Source organism: Narcine bancroftii, chromosome 6 (assembly GCF_036971445.1).
Source record: "Narcine bancroftii isolate sNarBan1 chromosome 6, sNarBan1.hap1, whole genome shotgun sequence".
Taxonomy (NCBI): domain Eukaryota; kingdom Metazoa; phylum Chordata; class Chondrichthyes; order Torpediniformes; family Narcinidae; genus Narcine; species Narcine bancroftii.
The window spans coordinates 179095652-179117814 of record NC_091474.1 but is presented as its reverse complement, the minus strand read 5'-3'; the positions used below and the strand labels follow the sequence as shown (position 1 = coordinate 179117814).

Below are 22163 nucleotides of genomic sequence, written 5' to 3'. Positions count from 1 at the left end.
GCCAGCAGCAACACCTGTCATTCATATCTGAATTGACCACTATGATCAAGCATAGCTCGGGGAAGAGCAATGTGGTGGCTGACACGCTGTCCTGGACGTCCATCCAGTCGGTGCATGCTTTGGCTCTGGGAGTGGATTACACAATATTAACAGAGGCAAAACAGGGGGACAATGAACTATCGGCAGACCGAAGTGGAGTCATCGGACTCCGCCTTGAGGACGTACCAATTGGATCCAGAGGTACCAAACTCCTGTGCAACACTTCTACTGGGCAAACTTGGCCCATCACACAGACCGCTTGGAGGCTTTGAGACTTTGTATTAATTAACCCACTCTTCCATCTGGGTGACTACCCAGCTAATTGCAGATCGCTTCAGGTGGCAATGGCCTACGCAAGCAGATCAGCCACTGGGCCAGGATGTGCACACACTGCCAGACCTCCAAGGTTCAGAGGCACATAAAGGCACCACTGCAACTTTCTAGCCCACACACAAGGTTCAAACATGTGCACGTAGACATTGTCGACCCGCTACCTGACCTCGAGAGAAGCAAGGTCCCCATTTACAATGGTGGACAGGTTCACGAGGTGGATGGAAACCACCCCAATCATCGATGTGATGGCAGAGACATGTGCCAGACACTGATTACAACTGGGTGGCGAGGTTCGGGCTCCCTGACCACATCACCTCGGCTCTGTGGTCAGCGGCAGGGCAGCCACTAGGTATCCAACTCCAACAGATGATTGCGTGCCACCCTCAATCAAATAGCCTGGTGGAGTGTTTCCACAGGCTCCTGAAGTCAAAGGGTGGCACGCCGCCAAAGGCCTAACTGGGTAGACGAACTCCCCTGGTGCTACTGGGCACCTGCACAGCCCACAAGGAAGACCTGGCAGTGTCTTCTGCCAAACTAGTTTATGGCGCACCGCTCACAGTACCTGGACACACCAGCAGAGAATCTGACTAGACTTCGGGAGAGGCTCAGAACACTGGCCCCAGTGCCGACATCTCACTATGGGGCAAGGGCCTCCTTCGTACCCAAAGACTTACAGCAGATCGAGTACATGTTTGTCCACAGCCACGTAAAGCAGAAAGAGTATAATTTCAGTGCCTCCTATCGCCAGTAGTGAGGGAGGTCATGTGGCGGCTCACCCATGCGGCAGGCGAACAGGCGCCAGCAATTGCGGTCGAGTCTGCAAAGACATTCTTGGGAGCTCTCAGTCCAGGGCAAAACAATGGACAGGAAGTTGATGTCACTTCCTCCCTGCATGAGCTCTGAGACTGTTGAGATGAGCATGGACCTTTTAAGTGTGCGAGTTTGAAACAGTAAGTCAGTAGATTTAAAACTCTACTCGACTCAGCGTGTTTCTTCCACTTTCAGTGACCGATGGCCACAATACCAATACTGTTTGATTACCTGCTAGAGATTATCTAATTTCTTCTATTTTGATTGCTAAATTGTTAGACAGAATAGCTGTGAAAGCAACTATATTGCTTCCCTTGTGTGATTAATCAGTAGCCTGGTGACAGATAGCTACTATTTTTCTTCATTAATTAACAGGTTAATACAATTTTACATTGGCTGGTTCACCAGTGGGGCCATTTTAATATGCCTAATGAGTTCAGTAAAATCAGATGTTAAACAGTTTATTTTATAGAGCTCAAAATCTTAAATTAATGTAGATAATTTATGCATTGATAACAATTTCTTGGATAATATATGTGATACATGTGAGAAACTTGTTTTCACAAATTAAGTGGAATTCTGGTCCTGCAGTGTTTTGATGTTGATATGATTTAATAATCTGGGCTGTTTACATAAACTACAAAAAAATCTTGGCAGTTGGTTACCTTCTGATGAAATTAAAATATCCCAAATGCTTGAAATAATTAAGCAAATATTGGAAATGAAGTTGGGAAGGTTCTGTGAGAAAAAAAAAATCAAAATTAATATTTCAGGTTGATAAATTTCATGAAATAAAACAAGTTAAATGTATAGGGAGCATTAACATGCAAAAAAAAAGAGGAAGTAAAGATGATGTTTGGATGGAGGGCAAATGAGGCTGAATGACAACCTGAATGAGTTGGAAATCTGCTTTGGAGAGTCAAGTTTTACAACAAAAAACTTGGGACTATGGCCGTGTGCTTCCTCTCAATAATTGATAAGAACACAGTCATCAGGCGCAAGACCCCCTCAATGCTGCTGTGATTGGTATAGGTATGGCTCATTCCCCATTCCACTGCCTTGACAGGCACCCAAAGTATCATCCATTTCATCTGTGGTTTCAGAATGGGTCTGAAATTTGCTAACCAGCACATTTAAAAAAAAACAATATATAGAAACCAATTCCAGCCATTGAGACAAGTGCTGCCCTAATTACTCCCAAATAACTGGCAACGCTGTACAGTTTTGGACAGTGGAAGGAAACCGGAGCACTTGGTGAAACCCACAATTGGGCAGGGCATACAAACTCCTTAGACAGAGCCAGATTCAAACCAAGGTTGATGGCATTGCAATAGCATTGTGCTAACCGCCATGCCAACCATGTCACACTATGGCTGCAATATGTGAAAAGGGACACAGTGAAGCTTGATGCAGCTAACACCAAGATGTTGTGGTTCTTATGCTACAAATCCTGTGAAAAAGTTTCTCAACACATGAAGTATGTTATCATGGTAGGAGGTCATATGTACAACGAATATAGAGACTGAACAACATTACAAATGTAAAGACAGTAACAAGTTGTTTCTTTGGCACTGAGTTTGTTTTAATGAAGTCTATTTTTGAAATAAAATAAAATCCATTTTAATTTTTTTTTCGTAAATCAGACATAACCAACAAAAGCTTTTGCTTGATTGGCATCAAGTAATTATGAAAACAAAAATCAAATTAAGCATGCCTGGAGGAGAAACAGCTTCACTCTGAAGTCCCACAACAGTCCGCAGATGCTGAAACCCCAACACAATCTGATGGAGGAATTCAGCAGGTCTATCAGCATCATTGGGAGAAACTTGATGGTCGACTTTTCAAGCAGAAACCTTTATTAAGACTGGTTAAATATAGCAAAGAATGGTGCTCTGGGAGGGGCAGTGGCCCTATATGGGATTCATTTTTCCTCCTCCTGGACCTCTCACCCTCGCCAGCTGCCCGCTCTGGATCTCTATTTCTAATTGCCACCGAGACATCACCGTCTCAATTTCACCACTCTCCTCTTATTCCAATCTCACCTATTCCGAATACTCTACCCTCCACTCTCACTGCAGCAATCCCAACCTTACTATCAAGCCCGCAGACAAGAGCGATGCTGTTGTGGTTTAGTGCACTGACCTCTGCCATGCTAAGGCCAGATGACAGCTCTCAGGCACCTCTAATAACTTACCCCTTCCACAGGACCCCACTAAAGCACATCAAGCCACCATCTCCAGCACTATCTCCAACCTCTTCACCTCTGGTCACCTCCTTCCCACAGTCTCCAATCTCATTATTTCCCATCCCCACTCTGCCCAAATATACCTCTTACAAAATACATAAACCCAATTATCTGGGTAGATGCATTGTTTCCTCTTGCTGTTGCCCACCAAACTAGTATCGTCTTACCTTGACTCCATCTTTTCTCCCCTGGTCCAATCCCTCCCCACCTCCATCCACAATACCTCATATGCCCTCCATCTCTTCAGTGACTTCCAATTCCCTGAAATGGACAACCTCATTTTTACGATGCACATCCAATCCCTTTACACCTCCATTCCCGATATAGATTTCAAAGCCCTTTGTTTCTTTCTTAACAAGAGACCTAACCAGTCACCTTCTACCACCATCCTCCACCTGGTAGAACTTGTTTTCATCCTTAATAACTTCTCCTTTGACTCATCCCACTTTCTTCAAATCAAAGGAGTAGCCAAGGGTACCCGCATGGGTCCTAGCTATGCCTGTCTGTTTGTGGGCTTTGTGGAGCAACCATGCTGCAAGCCTAGACAGGCAAAACCCCTCAACTCTTCCTCTGCTGTATTGATGACTACATTGGGGCTGCCTCATGCACCAGTGATGAGCTCATCAACTTCATTCACTTTGCTGCTAACTTCAATCTAAATTTCAAACTCACTTAGTCCATCTCCGGCAACACTCTACTTTTCTTGATCCCTCTTTCTCGATCTTAGGAGACAAGCTTTCCATTAGATATTATACAAACCTACGAACTCCCACAAACATCTTGACTGCACTTCTTCACATCCAATCTCCTGCAAGGATTCTGTTCCCTTCTCCCAATTTCCCCCACCACCCTTACCCAAGTCTCCTCCATTTTCTACTCATTTGTCCTAGCTCCCTTTGCCCCCAGATGTAACAAACACAGGAGTCCCCTTGTCCTTACCTACCACCTCACTAATCTCCTCATCCAACACATTAACCTGTAATTTCTGCCACCTACTTACATGATCCCACTTCTAGACACATCTACCACTCCCCTCCTCTCTTCGCCTTCTATAGGGACCACTCCAACCATAACTCCCTTGTCCACTCTTTCCACCTCACCATTCACCCCCCTGACACCCACCCCTGTGGCCATAAAAAGTGCCACACTTGTACCCACACCTCTTCCCTCACTGCATTTGAGGTCGGCCCCAAACAGTCCTTCACTTGTGTATACGCGAGAGTGATCTATTGCAACCAGTGCTCCCTTTATGGTCTCCTCTACATTGCAGAGATTTGGCACAGACTGAGGAATCGCTTCGCAGAGTACCTTTGCTCAGTCCGCATCAGTGACAGGGACCTCCCAGTAGTCAACCATTTCAATTCTTCATCCTTCTCCCATACTCGTGTGTTTGTCCATGGCCTCATGTACTATCCCACCAGGACCACCCATAGAGGAACAACACTTGATTTTCCATCTGAGCTCTTTAACATTGACCCAGTTTCTGCTACCCTACTCTCCTTTCTCCCTCCCTTCCCTTCTTTCCTCCAGCTCTCCACCCTCCAGTCACAGAGCCATCCCTACTTCTGCTTGCCAGTGAGCTCTCCCTTCCTTATCCACTTATTTTCTCCTGCCTTTGGGACAGTGCTCCTCCCTCTGCCGACATTTTGTTCCATACTGTGATGGATTATATCATATTTTATATTGTGTATATGTATTTTTGAAGGAGATAGATTGTGGGGGTAGTGTAGGTCACAAACACTTCACAAATCAGACTTATTTAAAATGCAAGAGCTTTGCTCAAACAACACTCCAGGTCCAGAGCTTTTGTAAAGACAATGAAAACTGTCTTGTTAAAGGTTTTCATGAGGAGGTGCAAATAGAAGAACCTGAGCTTAAGAGTAGGTGTTAATTGGACCTGCTGTGGAGTAATGGATTATTGTTATGAAAGCAACAGATGAACAAACTTAGATGTTTTGGTCTGGTGCTGCAATCTGTCTGATTGCAGTTTGCTGTTCTAAGATCATGTGGTTTTGCAAGGAGGGAGAGGGGTAAGAGAGTGAGAGAGAGACAACTGGTTTCTCGAGTCATAGCAAGCTGTTCGCTTGTTGAAAAATCCATTTTCTAGACGGGTTGTGAGTTCTGAGTTCAGCCTGTTGAAAACCCTTGTGGTCCATGCAAGAGGAAATGACTAGCTAGTGTGATTCACCTGAAATTTAAAAAAGGAACTCTGTGGTGACCTGCAGAAGAAGAGGTTATCATTTGGAAAACCCTGATGGGGCAAGTTCCTTTGGCAATGCACTGAAGTGGCTGATCGGAGGGAATCAGTTTGTGTCTGTCCAACGAGCAACGAGTCTCTCTCTGAAAACAAGAAGAACCTTCCCGACTGGTAACCAGAGCTTGGTGAAAATTCATGAATGCTAAATTCTGAGCACAGTATAAGAATTGCCTGATAGTGGTGAACCTAGAGGAGTGAGAAATGAGATTGGACTGTGAATCAAAGGATTTTTCTGAACTTATACACATTACATACACGTGCACTTAGAATTAGAAGGGGGGGGGAATGTGGCAAGATGGGCCGGACTTTTAAGTACCCATTTTTTAACCTTTTGTTTTCAAGTTTAAACTTCTTAAATTTTAGTTTGAAGTATTAAGGAACTATTATGGTCATTAATGGTAAAAAGATTAAACCTCAAGTGCAGAAGAAGTTACATTTTCAAAGTTTTGAAGATTTGGGGCCTAAACAACTTGCTACAGCTTCAGGTTTAATTTCTTCAGTGCCTAAACTACAAAGACTGCCTGTGGGAGCTGAAAAAAAATGTCTACTACTCACCAAGTGAAGGATAGCACTGGAATTACCCGTTCTCTGGAGGAAGGTGCATGTTCCCAAGAAGTGGATCCGGATTCTGGAAGCCTGCCGATTTTAACGGAGGGAGCACGCAGGAAGACGACTCCATTGCCTGAAATGCATCAGGAAGCATTTCAACCTGAAGATATCGCTTTCCTCCGTGATTTTTTTAAAAACAGCGAGCTGCGGGGGGAGACCAGCGTCGACCCCTGAGGAAGTCGGGGTGCCATCGCTGGGAGTCCAGACCCGCAGTAAAACCATTAAAATGCCTTTTGTTGAGTTGCAGCAGGAGCTGCAGTTACCTGGTTCTGCCATTACATTAGAGAAAGCAGGGCTGAGCTTTTCTGAACTACAATGTAAGCAGTTAAATGCTGTCATTCAGCCTATAATGAATGAGCTGGCTCAAAGGATAAGTTCAGAATTGAATACAGTTAAAGCATGTGTAGAAGCATCTTGTGAAGATTTTAAAAAAATTTCAGTCTGCTTTTTTGGAATGTCAACAACAAGTGGCTTCTAATACAGAAAAAGTGTTGAAGGTTGAAAAATCCGTTATAGAATTGCGAGAATGTGAGAAGGAGTTAGAGAGGAAAATAGACTATCTGGAGAATCAAAGTAGAAGGAATAATGTGAACATTGTTGGTTTGCCAGAAGGTATGGAAGGACAAGATCCTCTTCATTTTTTTAAAGACTGGATCCCACAAGTACTAGGGCAAGAATTTTTTTCTGAAGGCTTGTTATTGGAAAGAGCTCATAGAACTTTAAAGAGATCACCTTTACCTGGTCAGCCACCGAGACCTGTAATAATTCGATGTTTGAATTATTTGGATAGAGAAGCAATACTTCGACTGGCGGTGCAAAATGTGAGAAAACGACAAACTCCGTTATTGATTCAGAATAGCAGAGTTTTTTTCTATACTGATTTGAATCAAGAGGTCATTCAACGTCGACGTCAATTTAATCCAGTTAAATAAGTTTTGTGGCATAAAGGTTATAAGTCTACTTTTCGCTATCCGGCAGTGTTGAATGTGTTTCATGGAAACTATCAATCTCGGTTTTTTGAGGATGATCATAAAGCAATGATTTTTGCTGATTCATTGCCAGATATAAGAGGACAAAGACGTAGTCCACCATTGTCTCCTAAAGAAAAATCTGGTTGTTCTGGAAATGGAAGAAATGGTAGAAATGGGAAAAATGGGAATGGAAAGAGTCTAACTTCTTTTGAAATGGGATCTCTGAGTTTGGAACCTCTTGGATGAATAGCAGAATTTTCTTATTCTTATTTTACTTTTAACATTATTATGATATTTTGAGATTATTTTTTGTTCGGCTGGGGAAGAAGAGATTTGTTCAAGGTTCTATTAGTCATCAGCCACTGGTGGGTGATCCACACCCAAATTTTGTTTAGGGATTACTACCTTTTGGTAATTTTTTTTGGGGGGGGGTTTGTAAAATTTTTTTAAAATTTTCATTTTATCTAGTTTTTAATGTGATTTTTTTTCTCCTATTGGAAGGTCTATATACGATGATTTGAGTTTTTATATAAAGATATTATTGGTTTGCTACTTTTAATGTTTGAGGTTTAAACAGTTTGATTAAGGGTAAAGATGAGGGACAGCTATGGTATTGATAAGAATTCTTTGTTTTTTTATTTTTAAATTTGATCTTTGGTAAAATGTGTGTTTGGTAGCGATATGATTCTACCTGAAATGACTAAATTTAAGACTTTTCTTATAAAGGAAGAGAAGGGTTATATTTTATTCATGTATTAAACATTATAGGATGGTATGGATAAAAAGGGTTGGGATAAATCCAAATTTGTATGAGATTAAAATACCTTTAGATCTGATAGCATTGTTAGTGGGCAATTTGCAACCTCTGAAAGGTTTGGGATTAGATAAATTTCAACTTGCTTTTGTGTATTTAGCATTATTTGTAGTGAAAAAATGTATTGTTAGTACGTGGAAAGTTACAAATATTATTGATATACATAGATGGCATAATGAGATGACATAGTGTTTAATAATGGAAAAAATTACATATGTTTCACGTGATAACTATACCTTTTTTATTAGTAAGTGGTTGTTATATTCAGAATATTTACATTTTGATTTACGTTGATTAGATTTTAATACGTATGTTTAATTTTTCCTTAATATTTTTTTCCCTTTCTTTATGACTCTCCTTAGGAGAGCAGGCTGAAGGGGGGGGGGGGCTTCTTTTTTTTTTCTTTTTTTTTTAATAATGTTCATGTTTTTGTTTTATTGTTGTATATGTTATTTACTATCTGTATTTTGAACAAATAAATAAAGTTTAAAAAAAGAATTAGAAGGGGGGGTTAAGTTAGGTTAATAGTAATAAGTTAAACTTTTATCTTGTATGTTTAAAGAAAATTAAAAATGACTTTTGTTTAAATAACCATTTGTCTTGGTGAATTTCTATTGCTGCTGGGTTTTGGGGTCCTCTGGGCCCATAACAATATCTTGTTGAAGGGCTCAAGACTGAAATGTTGGTGATGTATCTTTGCAATATAAAGTACACTGTTTAACCAGCTGAGTTTCTCCAGCATTGTGTTTTTATCCCACACGTGATTGGTGAACCAGTGAGAGTTGAAACATGACAGGGAAAGGGAAGAAAGGCAAGAAAAGCAAAAGGGTCAGGTGGAAGAAGTTAAATCACACAGGGTAGAGGGGGTGATTATAAAACAAAAGCTGCTAATCATGGAATCTGATAAGATGAGAATGATGGTTTAAAGAGAGATCAGATAGAACAAAAGGGGTAGAGGAGAAAAAGGACAGATAAATCCAGAGAGGTGGTGGAGGGCAGGGGGTTTGAAAATTGATGGAGGCCTGGCAGGGATGGGATAAGGGTCAAAACAGGTGTGGAAAAGGGAAGAACAAAAGGGGAACAGAAGACTCAACCTTTTTTGTGTCCTTCCCTCCTACACCAATACATTTCATGCACCTCACCACTTTGACAAATTCCCTGGTCTCTGTACACCTTCATACCCTATCAGGAAGTCTCAAAGCCCTCCTTCCTGGAATCATTTTCTAACCAGTTTTCCAGCACCATCACTCATCCATCAAGCAGAACTTGTTCTCAGCCTCAATAACTTCTCTTTTGACACTGCTCATTTCCTTGAAACCAAAAGGTGTAGGTAGAATTGGGAATTCGCTTGACTCCCAGTTATGCCCACTTTTTTGTTGGATACATGCAATAGTCTTTGATCCAAATCTAACCTGCAACTCTTCCATTGTATTGATGACTGCAGAGAGGCTGCTTCCTGCAACCATGCAGAACTCACCAGTTCTATCACTGTGCTTCACTCTCATCTTTTGGTGCTGGACTAGATTTTAAAAAAAAATCAACATTTGGAAAATTGCGAGGGTAATATATTTGCCTTTGGTCTTCACTGGAGTAGATGAGTGCAATCACTTGATATAGCCCAAATCTGATAACCGCTTCTGTTGATGTAGTGGTACACAACCGGCCTACTGCAGGGGGCAACCTCTGTACCTCAGGAGTGTAAGGGACAGGACAACCGGCCTACTGCAGGGGGCAACCTCTGTACCTCAGGAGTGTAAGGGACAGGCTGGCTGTCAGTCGGCCTGCATGGATCAAGCCCCACCTGGTCGGGTGTCAATCACCCTCCGGGATATAAGCCTGCGCTGGCCTCCCGAGGCCTCACTCAGAGTTGCTGCAGCCACAGCCAGCCTAGTTCTGTGGATTAAAGCCTGTTGTACAGTCTTTTATCTTTGTGTGTGTCTGATTCTGGCTAACAGTGCATCACATTTGAAACTGAAATAAATCCTCAACCATTCAGCAATGATTTAGAGTAGCAGCAATTATGCATGGCCTCTTTATGGTGCATAACTATGTCCCATCATATCAAATACATGTGTTTCAGGCTGATGTTTAATCAGAGACTATTGACAGAAATCTGCAGAGTCCAGGACTTATTTAAAGCAGTCAGAGTTTATCATTGGTGTGCTGCTCTGTTCAAATTGTATTGTCTTCCATAAGCTGGATATGAATAGGTTATAATGCAGTTGCTGGTCTGCTAACAAATCATTGAGCTGTGCAACAGACAGTCATTTGGCTGTGAAGTAGGAAGGTGAAAGGCATGAAATCCTCTATAAGGCCTCTCAGATACTGTTGGGACAAATATTTGGAGAATGTTTAATTGAAGATCAACCCATCAGAAGAATGATCATGAGCAATTTGATTTGTTAGCTTGAAAAAAGTATCCTAACAGTACAATTAAGAATGAAAAAATGTACATTGGCAAGAACTACCCATCCACAATTGATTTTGAATTATTTCCAAAAAATTTAGAAAACTACATGTACTCTCAATGACAACACAAGTATTCTATTTGCTAGATCCATGCATTCAATACTTTCAAAATAAATTTGCAATGCTCTTATGCACCTGTTGCCCTTAATCTTCTAAATAGCATAAATTGTGCATTTGTGTTATCAAAGTATTCAGCAAGATGCACCACAGTGTCGATATGTAGTTCAGAAAAAAAGGCTCACAACCTACTCCAAACAACTCAGGGGGAATGCGGAGCCAAAAGAAATCAGGTCCTTTGAAAGGAATAAAGCAGTTGTAGCTTGATGTGCAAACTGTACGAGCCCAAGTTAAGATCAATGAGACAATTTTCTAAGTGCTTCCCCCACTTCTGCAGTTCTCTGTGTATCTCAACAATTTGTGATGAAGTACACAAAATATTTAATGCCATTGGATACAAAAATCAAAAAGATTAATGGAATATTGGCCTTTATTTCAAGGGGGTTTATTACAAAGACAGGTGTGCATTGCATTGAGAACCCATCTGGAATACAGTACTATATTCAGTTGGCATCCCATTTTCGAAAGGATACAACAGCCTTTGTCTAGGTGCAGCACAGATCGTTTAGCATCAAAAAATCAATTTGGATCAGAATCTGTTCAAGTGAGACAAAGTCTTACTGACATATTGGCACATTGCCCTCGGCATGATCTTATGCTTTTGATAGAGACCAAATACCCAGGTGCTGTATAGGACCTTGAGAAAATTTTAACCCACCATAAACAAAGGTCAAAATGACAACACAAGATTCCTGAACAAATTGGTATCAGCATCATCTGTTCATTTTCTTATCCAAGTCAAATATCTTTGGGAGGAGCAAGAAAAACTTGAATGAACTAGCATTCTACAAATTTTCCCACTTCCCAGCTCTTGGTAAAATCGTGTCGGCAATTTAAAATAGTTTATGATACTCTCAGCAGCTCCTGATTATACTCAGTGATGACGACTTCCTTAGACTTTCATAGGAAATTCAAGATTTTTAAATTACTATGATCATTGCCTGAACTTATTGAAACCAGTTACTAGTTTCTTAACCACACCATACCCTCAAATGACTGGCAATTAATTATACTTCTGATAAGTATACATAAACATCCTTGTGGATAGCAGGAACAAGACTACACTCAAGTAGAGAAATAATTGTCATCTTAGACCCACTGAAAATACTTTCCCACTGTTTGTTAAATGGTGTTGCTAACCCACAAAGATTTTTTGGCCCAAGTAGCACACATTTTTTTTCTCTCTACCTAACACACACTATGGCTTTGGGCCAAACAAGTTTTCCATAAAATTATCAAGGGCCTGAACTACTATCCCAAGGTAGTTCAAAACCCACATCAACCAATAAATTCAGATTCAGGATACACATTTAAAACTTTGCAATAAAATTCTGAATCTGTAGCAATGACCATGCAATCAGTAGATTCTCATTAAAATCTCATTAGGACTGCAGAGTTGGTATAGCAGTTAGTGCAACATTTTTACAGCGCCCGCACTGTCTGTGAGTATGTACAGTCTCCACGTGTCTGCATGGGTTTTCCCAGGGGCTCCAGTTTCCTCCCACCATTTGAAATGAACTAGGGGTATAGGTTAATTGGGTGTAAATCAGGCAGCACAGACATGTGGGCCAAATGGCCTTACAGTTCTGTACGTCTAAATTTAATATAAATTTTAATTTAAAAAAATGTAAAAATAAGCAATTTACTGTCTTCGTTAAGTATGCGCTTATTTTAATTTAATCAATACTGGTTTTCATTTCATTGCAGACCTATAGTAAATGGCTCCTACATGTCTTCTGAAATGGTCAGGCTAACAACAAAATTGGGGGCAGCATGGTTGCCGTAGCAGTTAGTGCAACACTTTTAAAGTGCCAGTGATCAGGAGCGGAGTTCGAATCCGGCACCGTCTGTAAGGAGTTTGTACATTTTCCCCGTGTCTGCGTGGGCTTTCCCGGGAGGCTCCAGTTTCCTTCCACCGTTCAAAACGTACCTGGAGTTAGGTTAATTGGGTGTAAATTGGGCGGCACAGACTAGTGAGCAGAAATGGCCCGTTACCATGCTGTATGTCTATAATTTAAAAAATAAAATTCAAGAGTTTGTGGGAACACACACTGAAAATTTAAAAAAGGCATCTTAAATAGATAGCAATGTATTAATACATTTAGAAAACATTAGATGGTTAAGCTGCAGCCATCAGAATTAAAAAAAATTATACACTATGTGCTTCACTTGTAATAAAATTCAAGTTTTTTTTAGATATACTGCATTGTAACAGGTCCTTCTGGTCCATGAGACCATGTCCCCCAATGTACCAATTAACCTACAATGCCTGTTTTTGAAGGGTGGGAAAAAACTGGAACACTGAGGAAACCCACACAGACATGGGAAGAATGGACAAACTGAGAGTGCCTGATTTGAACCCGGGTTGCTAGCTGGTGCTACACTACTGTTGCGCTAAACCACTGTCCTGTACTGCCTTGCTTTTGTTATATGCAAAGTGCTTTACATATTCTGCTAGAAATTATCACCGTGCACATAAAACTGAAACATATGCTGTCAATGTTCAGTTTTGAGAAAGAAGTGTTTAATGACTCTTTTATTCAGTGAATATTTTTATCTGGATTTCAGTGTAATTAGCACAGGTTACTTGATTAGTGGATAAACTGAAATTTAAAAACAAACCTTTTGGCACCAAATCATTCTTACACGACAAAACAGAGAAAGAAGCGATATTTTGTGCAATGAGAAGTGTCTGAAGGTTCAAGAGTTGTGAGTAAATATTTAAAAAAAGTAAAATCAAAAACATCCATATGTGTGGAATGCTTTAGATTTGATTTCTAACTATGGTTGAAAGTATAGCTGTTTCAAGTTAGCAACCTTTAACTTTCCTCAACTTTCAATCAATATGATTGAATTTAATTTTACATTTAGACATACAGCACAGTAACAGCCATTTTGGTCCACAAGCCCATTCCCCCAATTTACACCCAATTAACCTAAACCCCTGATCCATTTTTGGACGGTGGGAGGAAACCTGGAGGCCCCGGGGAAAACTCATGTCAACATTGCAGACAGAGTGGGATCTGAACCTGTCCTAATTAACACTAACAGTGCCATTTGAATTGCACGAGTGAAAATGCTGACGGACACATCTTCAGGCATGATTTGCAAAGTTATTTCAAAAGTATGACAGATCACATTTTTATTCCACCATTTTAATTAGCATAGGCCAAAACAAAAATATGCATTGATCATAGTGGTATTTAATTCTAGTTTTAATTTGTGATACCAAAATTGTTACCTGTCCAATTAATGACATTCAACCATCAATTATGGCCTCAGGTTTCATAATATTAAGGACGGAAGTGCAACAGCCAAAAGGACACACATACATCACTAGACTCCTGTGCTCTTCTTCCCTGTCATGATAAAGTTTATAAGCATGTAGCACAAGGATGTGGATTTCTCTTCTCCAGTCTGGTTTATGCCATAATTCTATTTGTAAAGCAGAAAAAACACTGCAGAACACATTCAATCAAATGTATCATGCATTGCCTCAAGACAAAGTACAATTTATATACCAGTGCACCATCATAGGGAAATACAGAGCTCAAACTTGAATCATTTAAGATTTTAAAACTTTACCCCAAAAAATGACATTCTATATACCATTAAAAAAAAATGACTGAGACAGTTACAATCACCATCCCTTCATTGAATTACATACCTATTGAGCTTCAATTTAATTTGTTCTTTTACACTTTTCTTAGGTATCCAGTTTTATACAAAGTATTTGGCATTTAAACAGATCCCTTCACCCCACACCAACTGGTAATACACCTGTTCCAACAAGACTGAGAACAGCAAAATAAAATAAAAACTAAAATGCCTGCTTTAATAGCACCAACATTCGAGGGGCAATTTTTGCCCTAGTTTGGTTTTTATCCTGCATTCAATACTGAATCACACATGAGCACACAAAACATTTGTCAACTAACCCATGATTTTGTCACTGCATCAGAGAACAACTATAAACCAAGTTCCACATCACAATGACATATGGAATAGTGCAATCTATGACACTGCAATACTCAAGCTTCCATATATGTACTATTAAAGCACGTGGGAGAAGATGAGGTGGAATCATGTGGACACTGCTTCTAAACAGCTAATGAGTGTTGAGGTCACATTATGTTGAAGGCCAGCTAAAATTGATCGAAACCCAACATGTTGCATTAAAATGTTATTTTAAAATAGGAATATAATTTTATACATTTATTGTACACTCAATTAGTGCAAGGCATTGTAGATAAATTATTCATCCAAGGAAGAAGAGTTCAATGATAATCCTTTTAACACAACTTCATATTTATATAAAAAGGTCCCATTTGAGAATTATTGTCAAACATAACCATGCTCATTTTTTAAAAATAATAAATTGACCCTCACAGACACTTACACAACTAAGATTTGGACAAAAGACAGGTTTTTATTTTATCCTCAGTCGCTAGAGAAAGACACTGAAGTGGGCTTCCACAGTTCACAGGTGCTTGTAAACATGGGATATTTTAGGTCCCTTTGACTGAAGCCTGGAAGGGATTCCACGTTGACTTGGTGCCTGGAAGGGATTCCACGTTGACTTGGTGCCTGGAAGGGATTCCACGTTGACTTGGTGCCTGGAAGGGATTCCACGTTGACTTGGTGCCTGGAAGGGATTCCACGTTGACTTGGTGCCTGGAAGGGATTCCACGTTGACTTGGTGCCTGGAAGGGATTCCACGTTGACTTGGTGCCTGGAAGGGATTCCACGTTGACTTGGTGCCTGGAAGGGATTCCACGTTGACTTGGTCATTTTCCCATACGTTGCTCACAGGCTGCAAACTGCTGGAGGGCCGAAAGAAATCTTTCATAACTTAAGTTGATGTGTGAAGGCAATGATCTATGGGAGAAAAGTACAATCAAAATTGATAGTTTCCTCAAGTAAATGGAATTCAATATACCATATTCCTTAAATGAGAAACAGACTTGTTGCTGACCACAATGCAGGTGATTTTGACTTGCCTGCCACTATCATTCTAGTCTGCCTGCTCAACACTCACACCAATGAGATAGCAGCACCTTCAAGAACCAGTCCCATTTAAACTGGGACTGCAATCCCCCAAACAGGTCTAGTGAAAACACAATGCTGCAAAAACTCAGCAGGTGACTCCTTATAGCACAAGTAAAGATACATAATTGTTTCAGGCTTGAGCCCTTCATCAAGGTATGAAAAAATGTTGGCAGGCGCCCAAACATATTCTTCAACCGTGGTGTCTGCAGGGAAGGGAGGGAGAATTTTCCTTTGTTTTCTTTCCTCCAGCTCTCCACCCCCTTCCTCTTCCATTCACAAAGCCATTCATCCTTCCCCTGCTTGCTGGTGTACCCTCCCTCCCTTTTCCACCTATTATGCCTTTGGGACTGTGCTCCTCCCCTCCAATATTTTGTTTGAGCACCTGCCTACATTCTTTATACCTTGATGAAGGGCTCAAGCCTGAAACATTTGTTATGTTTCTTTATCTTTAGTATGTAAAGTACACTGTTTAACTATCTGAGTTTCTCCAGTATTGTGTTTTTACTTCAACCATAGAGTCTGCACTTTCATATTTATTAGATCTAGGTTAGTCAATATCTGATTTAGTTTAGATTTAGCACAGAAAGAGGGCAGCACCCAAAGACCAGTACAAACTTTTAGGAGTCCCCTCTTTTACCTTGGTGTTGCATTACAATAATTTGGACTCTGCAATATCTGACCAACTTCAACCTCAAGGAATTCCCAAGACTAGTTTTACATTTAAACGGCCCACTTCTAAAATACGCATGTACTAAGACGTGTGACCCCAGCACTGGCAAGTATACAATATCTCATGGTAATTTTCAATTTGGACTAGCTCTCCTTCAGCTCACTGAAATTAGTTCTCCTTCAAAGCTCATTTTTTTTAAATTTATCATTGCGTTATGAGGTACAAAGGAACAATGATCAAAATAGTGCAAGGACTTCAAAAAGTTGATAGAAAATTCAGCATGATTGAACTTTTGCACTGATTTATAATTTACTGGGTGAATGTCTGCACTGTCACAATGCAATAAAAGAAAAACTTTCAGCAAAACACACTGCTCAATTGAAGTGTTCCCCCACTGATCTTCTCCAAATGCCTTTAACACGAAAAAAAGTTTTGTTCATGCTTTTTTTTTTAACCCAACCTCCACTAAACTTCAATGATACCAGAAATATGGGAGCAATCCTGAGCAGAAGTTTAACTGGACCAGTCACGTGAACATCATAAGAAGGTAGCAATCAAACGTAGTACAACGATTGATTCACCCACCAGTCCGGCGGAACTGTACTAGGTACAATGTGACAAAATAGGGGTTAACTTGGCTCACTTTAATTAGTTGGACTTCAAAGGAGGAGAAATATCCAGAATTCAATCAACACCATTTGTTATGCTTTTTGAACACAATAGCTAAACCCCCATCTTGTCCAGAGGGTCTGGGTGTACTAAGTCAATCACAGTTTTGCTGGCAAAGCTTGTGTAATGGAGCAATGTCACCAGTATTTAACCAGGTTTCTGTAAATAGTAGGAAGTCCAAACATTGAGTAGTGAAGAAGTTATTAAGGACAAAAGTCTTATTTGATAAGGGGATGATCTTGTGATCCAATGATGGACCCAATTTTAAAGAACAGAGATTTTGGAAGACTACTCCACTACATTTTGTCAATGGTCTAATGAGGAGCTTGCAGATTGGTGATTTGGCTTTGGTGTTTGTCGTTGGGTTTATCAGACAGAGAAAGATATACCTGGTCTTGAGGGATGAAGTAGTGAGTCCCCCACTGTCATGCTGGATAGAAACACGGCTAAATATTTTTAGCTAATTGAGATGTCTGCACGTTTTCTCCATTTCCTAGCTTGTCTCCACTTTTGAGGGATGGAGTAACATGGTCGCAGGTCATCGGGTTCAGTCTGGTCCAGAGGTGAATAGGTGGGCAGACCTGGTCTAGTTTCGTTGGATGGTGAACAGTCAAGCATAGTTTGTCCAGTCTCTTCAGCCTGCAAGTAGGGGAGTAGACCACCTCCAGTTGTTCCGCCGGGCGATGAACAACCAGACAAGACAGGTCTCGCTGCGTCAGGCAGTGAGTGGGCCAAATGTCAGATCCTACCTAAGCTCCATTGGGCTCCGGAAGGGTGAAGCGGCAGGACTCAGCCTCAACCTCAGCAGGTCTCGAGCAGTCGGGTGTGCCGGATCCGCTCGTTCCAGGTCGCACAGGGTCAGGCCAGACGGGTCCGACTCCTTCAGGTCTTGAGTGGACAGGTCAGGTGAGCTCCATCTTGGTAGACCACATGGAGGGCCACATAACGGCAGGGGTGAGTGGGGAATTTTGACTTCAAGGGGGTGCCCATGTGTTTACCTCCCTGACTATGCCAATGGAGGCAGTGCCAGGTGATTCAGATCTGATTTGGCTGGATGAAGCAGTGAAGCCCAGAACAGAGGCAGAATGAGCCATGGTTATCTGTGTGCGATGATCTCTTCGTTGGAGCGAGAAGGTCAGGGATAAGTGAGGGTGACCTGGACTTGTGGCCCAAGGGCTTGCATGTTTACCTCGCCTTTAGAGTAATTTCTTTGGTGAGGGTCACTGGGTCTGATCCATATGTCCTCAGATAGTTAGAGAAAGATTCCTAAGCTGGGGAACTGTGTGGGTAGAACCCAGACAAGGGCTCTGATACTCAGCAGCGCTTGTAGATAATTTTAGTAATATTTTTAGTAGCAATATTAGTCGGTGAATTCGGAGCTAATTGGTTAGTACCTGCGCAATGACAGGTGGCCAAGCACACCAGCACACTCATCTTGCTGTATAAAAGAGGGTGATGAGTCAGCATACTGGGGGGGGTGGGGGGGGGAATTGAAATCTTGGCTGAATGGCATATCAACAACAACCTCACACTTAATGTCACCAAGACCAAGGAGCAGGTAATTGATTTCAGGAAAGGCAAACCAAAAGTGTACAATTTTTATTTAAATTTCTGAGAGTCACCATCTCAGAGGATCTTTCGTGGACCCATCAGATTAATGCCATTGTGAAGAAAGCACGTCAGCGCCTCTACCTCAGGAGTGTGCAGAAAATCAGTATGCCGTCGGAAACCTTGGCAAACTTCTATGGATGTGTAGTGGAATGTGTACTGACCAGCTGCATCAATACCCCTGAGTGGAAAGCCATGCAAAAGAGAGTGAACACAGCCAGTACCTCAAAAGCAAAACTCTCCTCATTATCAAGAAAATCTACATGGAATGCTGCCATCAGAGAGAAGCAATCAAGGATCCACACCACCCACAGCATGCTCTATTCTCACCGTTGTCGCCATCAGGAAAGAGGTACAAATTCCACAGGACTCGTACATCTGGGTTCAGGAATAGTTGCTATCCCTCAACCATCTAAGTCCTGAATAACAGTGACTCGTTAAAGAACTCCAACTTTGCTCATTATTTATCACTGATTTTTTTTATCTGTACTTGCAGTTTGTTTATGTTTGTTTCTTTTGTTTAAACTCCACTCTTTTGTTTGCATTTCTTTTTCTTGAGTTCAATTGAGAGTTGCTGGCAATTAGAAATTTAGCCCGGCCAGCAGGAAAATGCATCTCAGGGTTGTAATGTGATGCCATGTATGTACTTGGACCATGAATTTGAATTTTGATGGTGGACATCTCAGGAATAATCCACCTCTGGCTGTTGTAAAAAACTTCAGATTTGTCTTTAACAATTATTACGCTGGGCCCTACAACTGCTGAGGATGGTACTAAGATCACTTGAATATAACACACGACAAATGCAACAGGATTTGTACCCTGAAGGCTATCCCACCTTTCAACAGAGTACCTTCAACACATGGATTCCCTTAACTTTCATTATCTATTGATCTCTCTTTTGAATTCAACTTCTGAATCTTTACAGCACCTTGAAAATTCCAAAGATTCATCACTTCAATGAAAAGTTTTCCTTCATCACAATCCTAAATAATCTTCCCCTTGCTGTGAAATTGCAACCCTTAGCTCTGGACTCCCAGGCAAGGGAAACATCTTCTGTGTATCTACTCTATTGAGCCCAAGACTTTTTAGTTTGTTTCAACAAGAAAAACTCTATGTCTTACTCATAAGACAGACCTGCCAACCCAAAATCCAGTTCAGTGAAAGTTCATTACATCAAGCAAGGACAACATTCCTCAGGAATGGAAGCCAAAATTGTACATATTGCTCCAGATATGGTCTTGTAGCAAAGTATTCTATACTGAGCTACTTTAGACATTGGTGTACATGTTGTGGAATCGCTCTACACACTGGGAAGTCTAGTGCAAGACCGACACCTCCAGGCTTACATGCTGAGCTTGCATACATCACTGGTTCTGTCACATGAACCAGAAACAGCATCATCCATGATGTCACCAGCCCAGATAAAAAAACCTGTGTTGAAAGCAGGTCAATTTCCCAGGTTTTCCACAGCATGTTTGCCATTTTGGGAGTCAGTTCGGTTGCTGGTAAATGGGTCACCAGTCTCACTAAAGCCTCATGAAGATATATTTACTCCTGTAATCAAATCCCTTTATAACAAAGACCAACATACTGCTTGCAGTATTTGTTTCAGTGGCATATGCACATTTGTTTTTTTTTTCTACCACATTGGATGACCTCATACTTTTCCACAGTATAATCCATTTGCTACATTTTCTTGCAACACAAGATGCCACTAATTAGACCAAACTGGTTTATTTCCCCATTATTTTTTCAATAAAACCAATTCTCTCGACTTTGCCATCAATTCCACCCCTCAGATTATACCACTCACCAACACAGAAGGCACTAATAATGATTCATTAATCTACTAGCCTTACATCCTTAAGTGTCCTTGAGTTGGTGGGGTTAGGGGTAAGAATCTAACTGGCTACTAGATGAACAAGCTCCACAAACACAGAACAAGTCTCAGATGGACATGGTTATTGGAGATGCTGTCCCGCTACACCCATCCACATAGTTTGCCCATATCCCTTTGAAGTTTCTTTGCAGTCTCATGGTTTTTCCACATTTCCTCTTCATTTCATATCATTAACAACTTTGAATCATAACATTCGATCCCCTCAGCCAGAGACCAAAAGACAGAGATTTGTGCTCCTCCTCCTTGTATGTTGCATCCATGTCAATACATTCTAACCCTATTCATCAACATTTTGTGTGGGTCGAGATATTTGTGCCTCCCTCAAATCTTTGGGATATTGGTCATTATTCCCTTGAGATTTAAGTTTTCTAATTATATTTTTTGACTAATAAAAGTTTCTTTCACTCATTCATTTACATTCTCCAGTATACGAGACATTTTTATGCATCTTCATACATAAAAACAAAGAACTTAATTCCTCATTATAAATTCTCCACCATCTAAGGGAGCCACATTTCCTCCTTCCATGAATTGTTTAATGGTCCATCTTATTCATGACTAATTCCAGAATTTCAGAGCTCTAATTGGATTTATACGGTTGTAAGATAACTTAATACCATCTGTTTTGTCTTTGAGTTACTTGGGAGGCTTCTTAAATAGAGATGCAAGATTCAAATAACAAAAGAGATTTTACTTACTGATGCCCTCCACCATTTCAGGAAACTGTTCACACACACTATGCATATACCCCATAGTGGTGCATTACAGTGAGAAGGGTGTATTCAGATACAGTTACAAAATGGTGCACATTATCCTGACTACATAACATCCCTCCTTCTCAAGATAAAGAAAAATTTAATGTTACCACTTTTCAGTGCAACTTAAGTAATTGAACTTGTACACTATTTATTTACAAAACTATTTTTTAATAGTTCTTATCAATATTGCACTGGTGGTAGTATGTTCCTTCGCCATCTGGTGGATTTGGCTGTGACCAGTGGGCTCTGTGTTGCTGGTACATGTGTAGGTGATGTAGTTTGTTGTCACTGGTTGTGGTCTCTTTACTTGGTACCTCACTTGATATTGGTGTTGCAGGCTTTGCTGACATTAAAGATTTCTGCTTCATCACATCTTGTGACGACCGGATGTGAATTTCATTCCTCCTCAGCTGATTGCCAGAGTCTGTCTCGATAATCTATGATCTTGGTGTCTCAGCTTCTCTGATGACCTTTACTGGGGTCCATGTTTTCAACATCAGCTCTTGAATATGCACATGCTGCCCTCTGAAGAGTTCTGGCAATGTTTGTGCATGTTTGTTATAATGTTGGCATCCTCCTCCTTGTGTGTCAGCCAGTCTTCTTCTGCTTTTCAGGAGGGTGTATTTTGCTTGGCAGAGTTGTTTTCTCTCTCCTGCCATTTAGGAGTTCTGCCAGGGACTTCTTGTCATTCCTTAAAGGTGTTGCTCGTAATGATAGAAGAGCTAGGTCTGGGCCTTTTGTTTCGTGACATTTAGCTAGTGTGTGTTTCACAGTTTGTACTAGTCTTTGGGGTAGTATGGGGATGATGTAGTGATAACAAACCCATACTCTGCAACCAACTT

At 40.8% G+C, this 22163-nt stretch overlaps 1 protein-coding gene across 2 annotated transcripts in view; it reads right to left on the bottom strand.

The window, feature by feature from the left end:
- Window positions 1-1718: 1718 nt before the first annotated feature.
- nus1 (NUS1 dehydrodolichyl diphosphate synthase subunit) overlaps window positions 1719-22163 on the bottom strand; it is a 34540-nt gene continuing 14095 nt past the window's right edge. Inside the window, exon 5 of one of the 2 annotated variants that reach the window (XM_069886834.1) lies at window positions 1719-1920. In XM_069886834.1, coding sequence (XP_069742935.1) covers window positions 1887-1920 — 34 coding nt within the window. In that variant the 3' untranslated portion in view covers window positions 1719-1886. Of the gene's footprint in view, window positions 1921-13777; window positions 15543-22163 lie in introns of those variants that run through there. The other variant, XM_069886833.1, reaches the window with a different exon arrangement.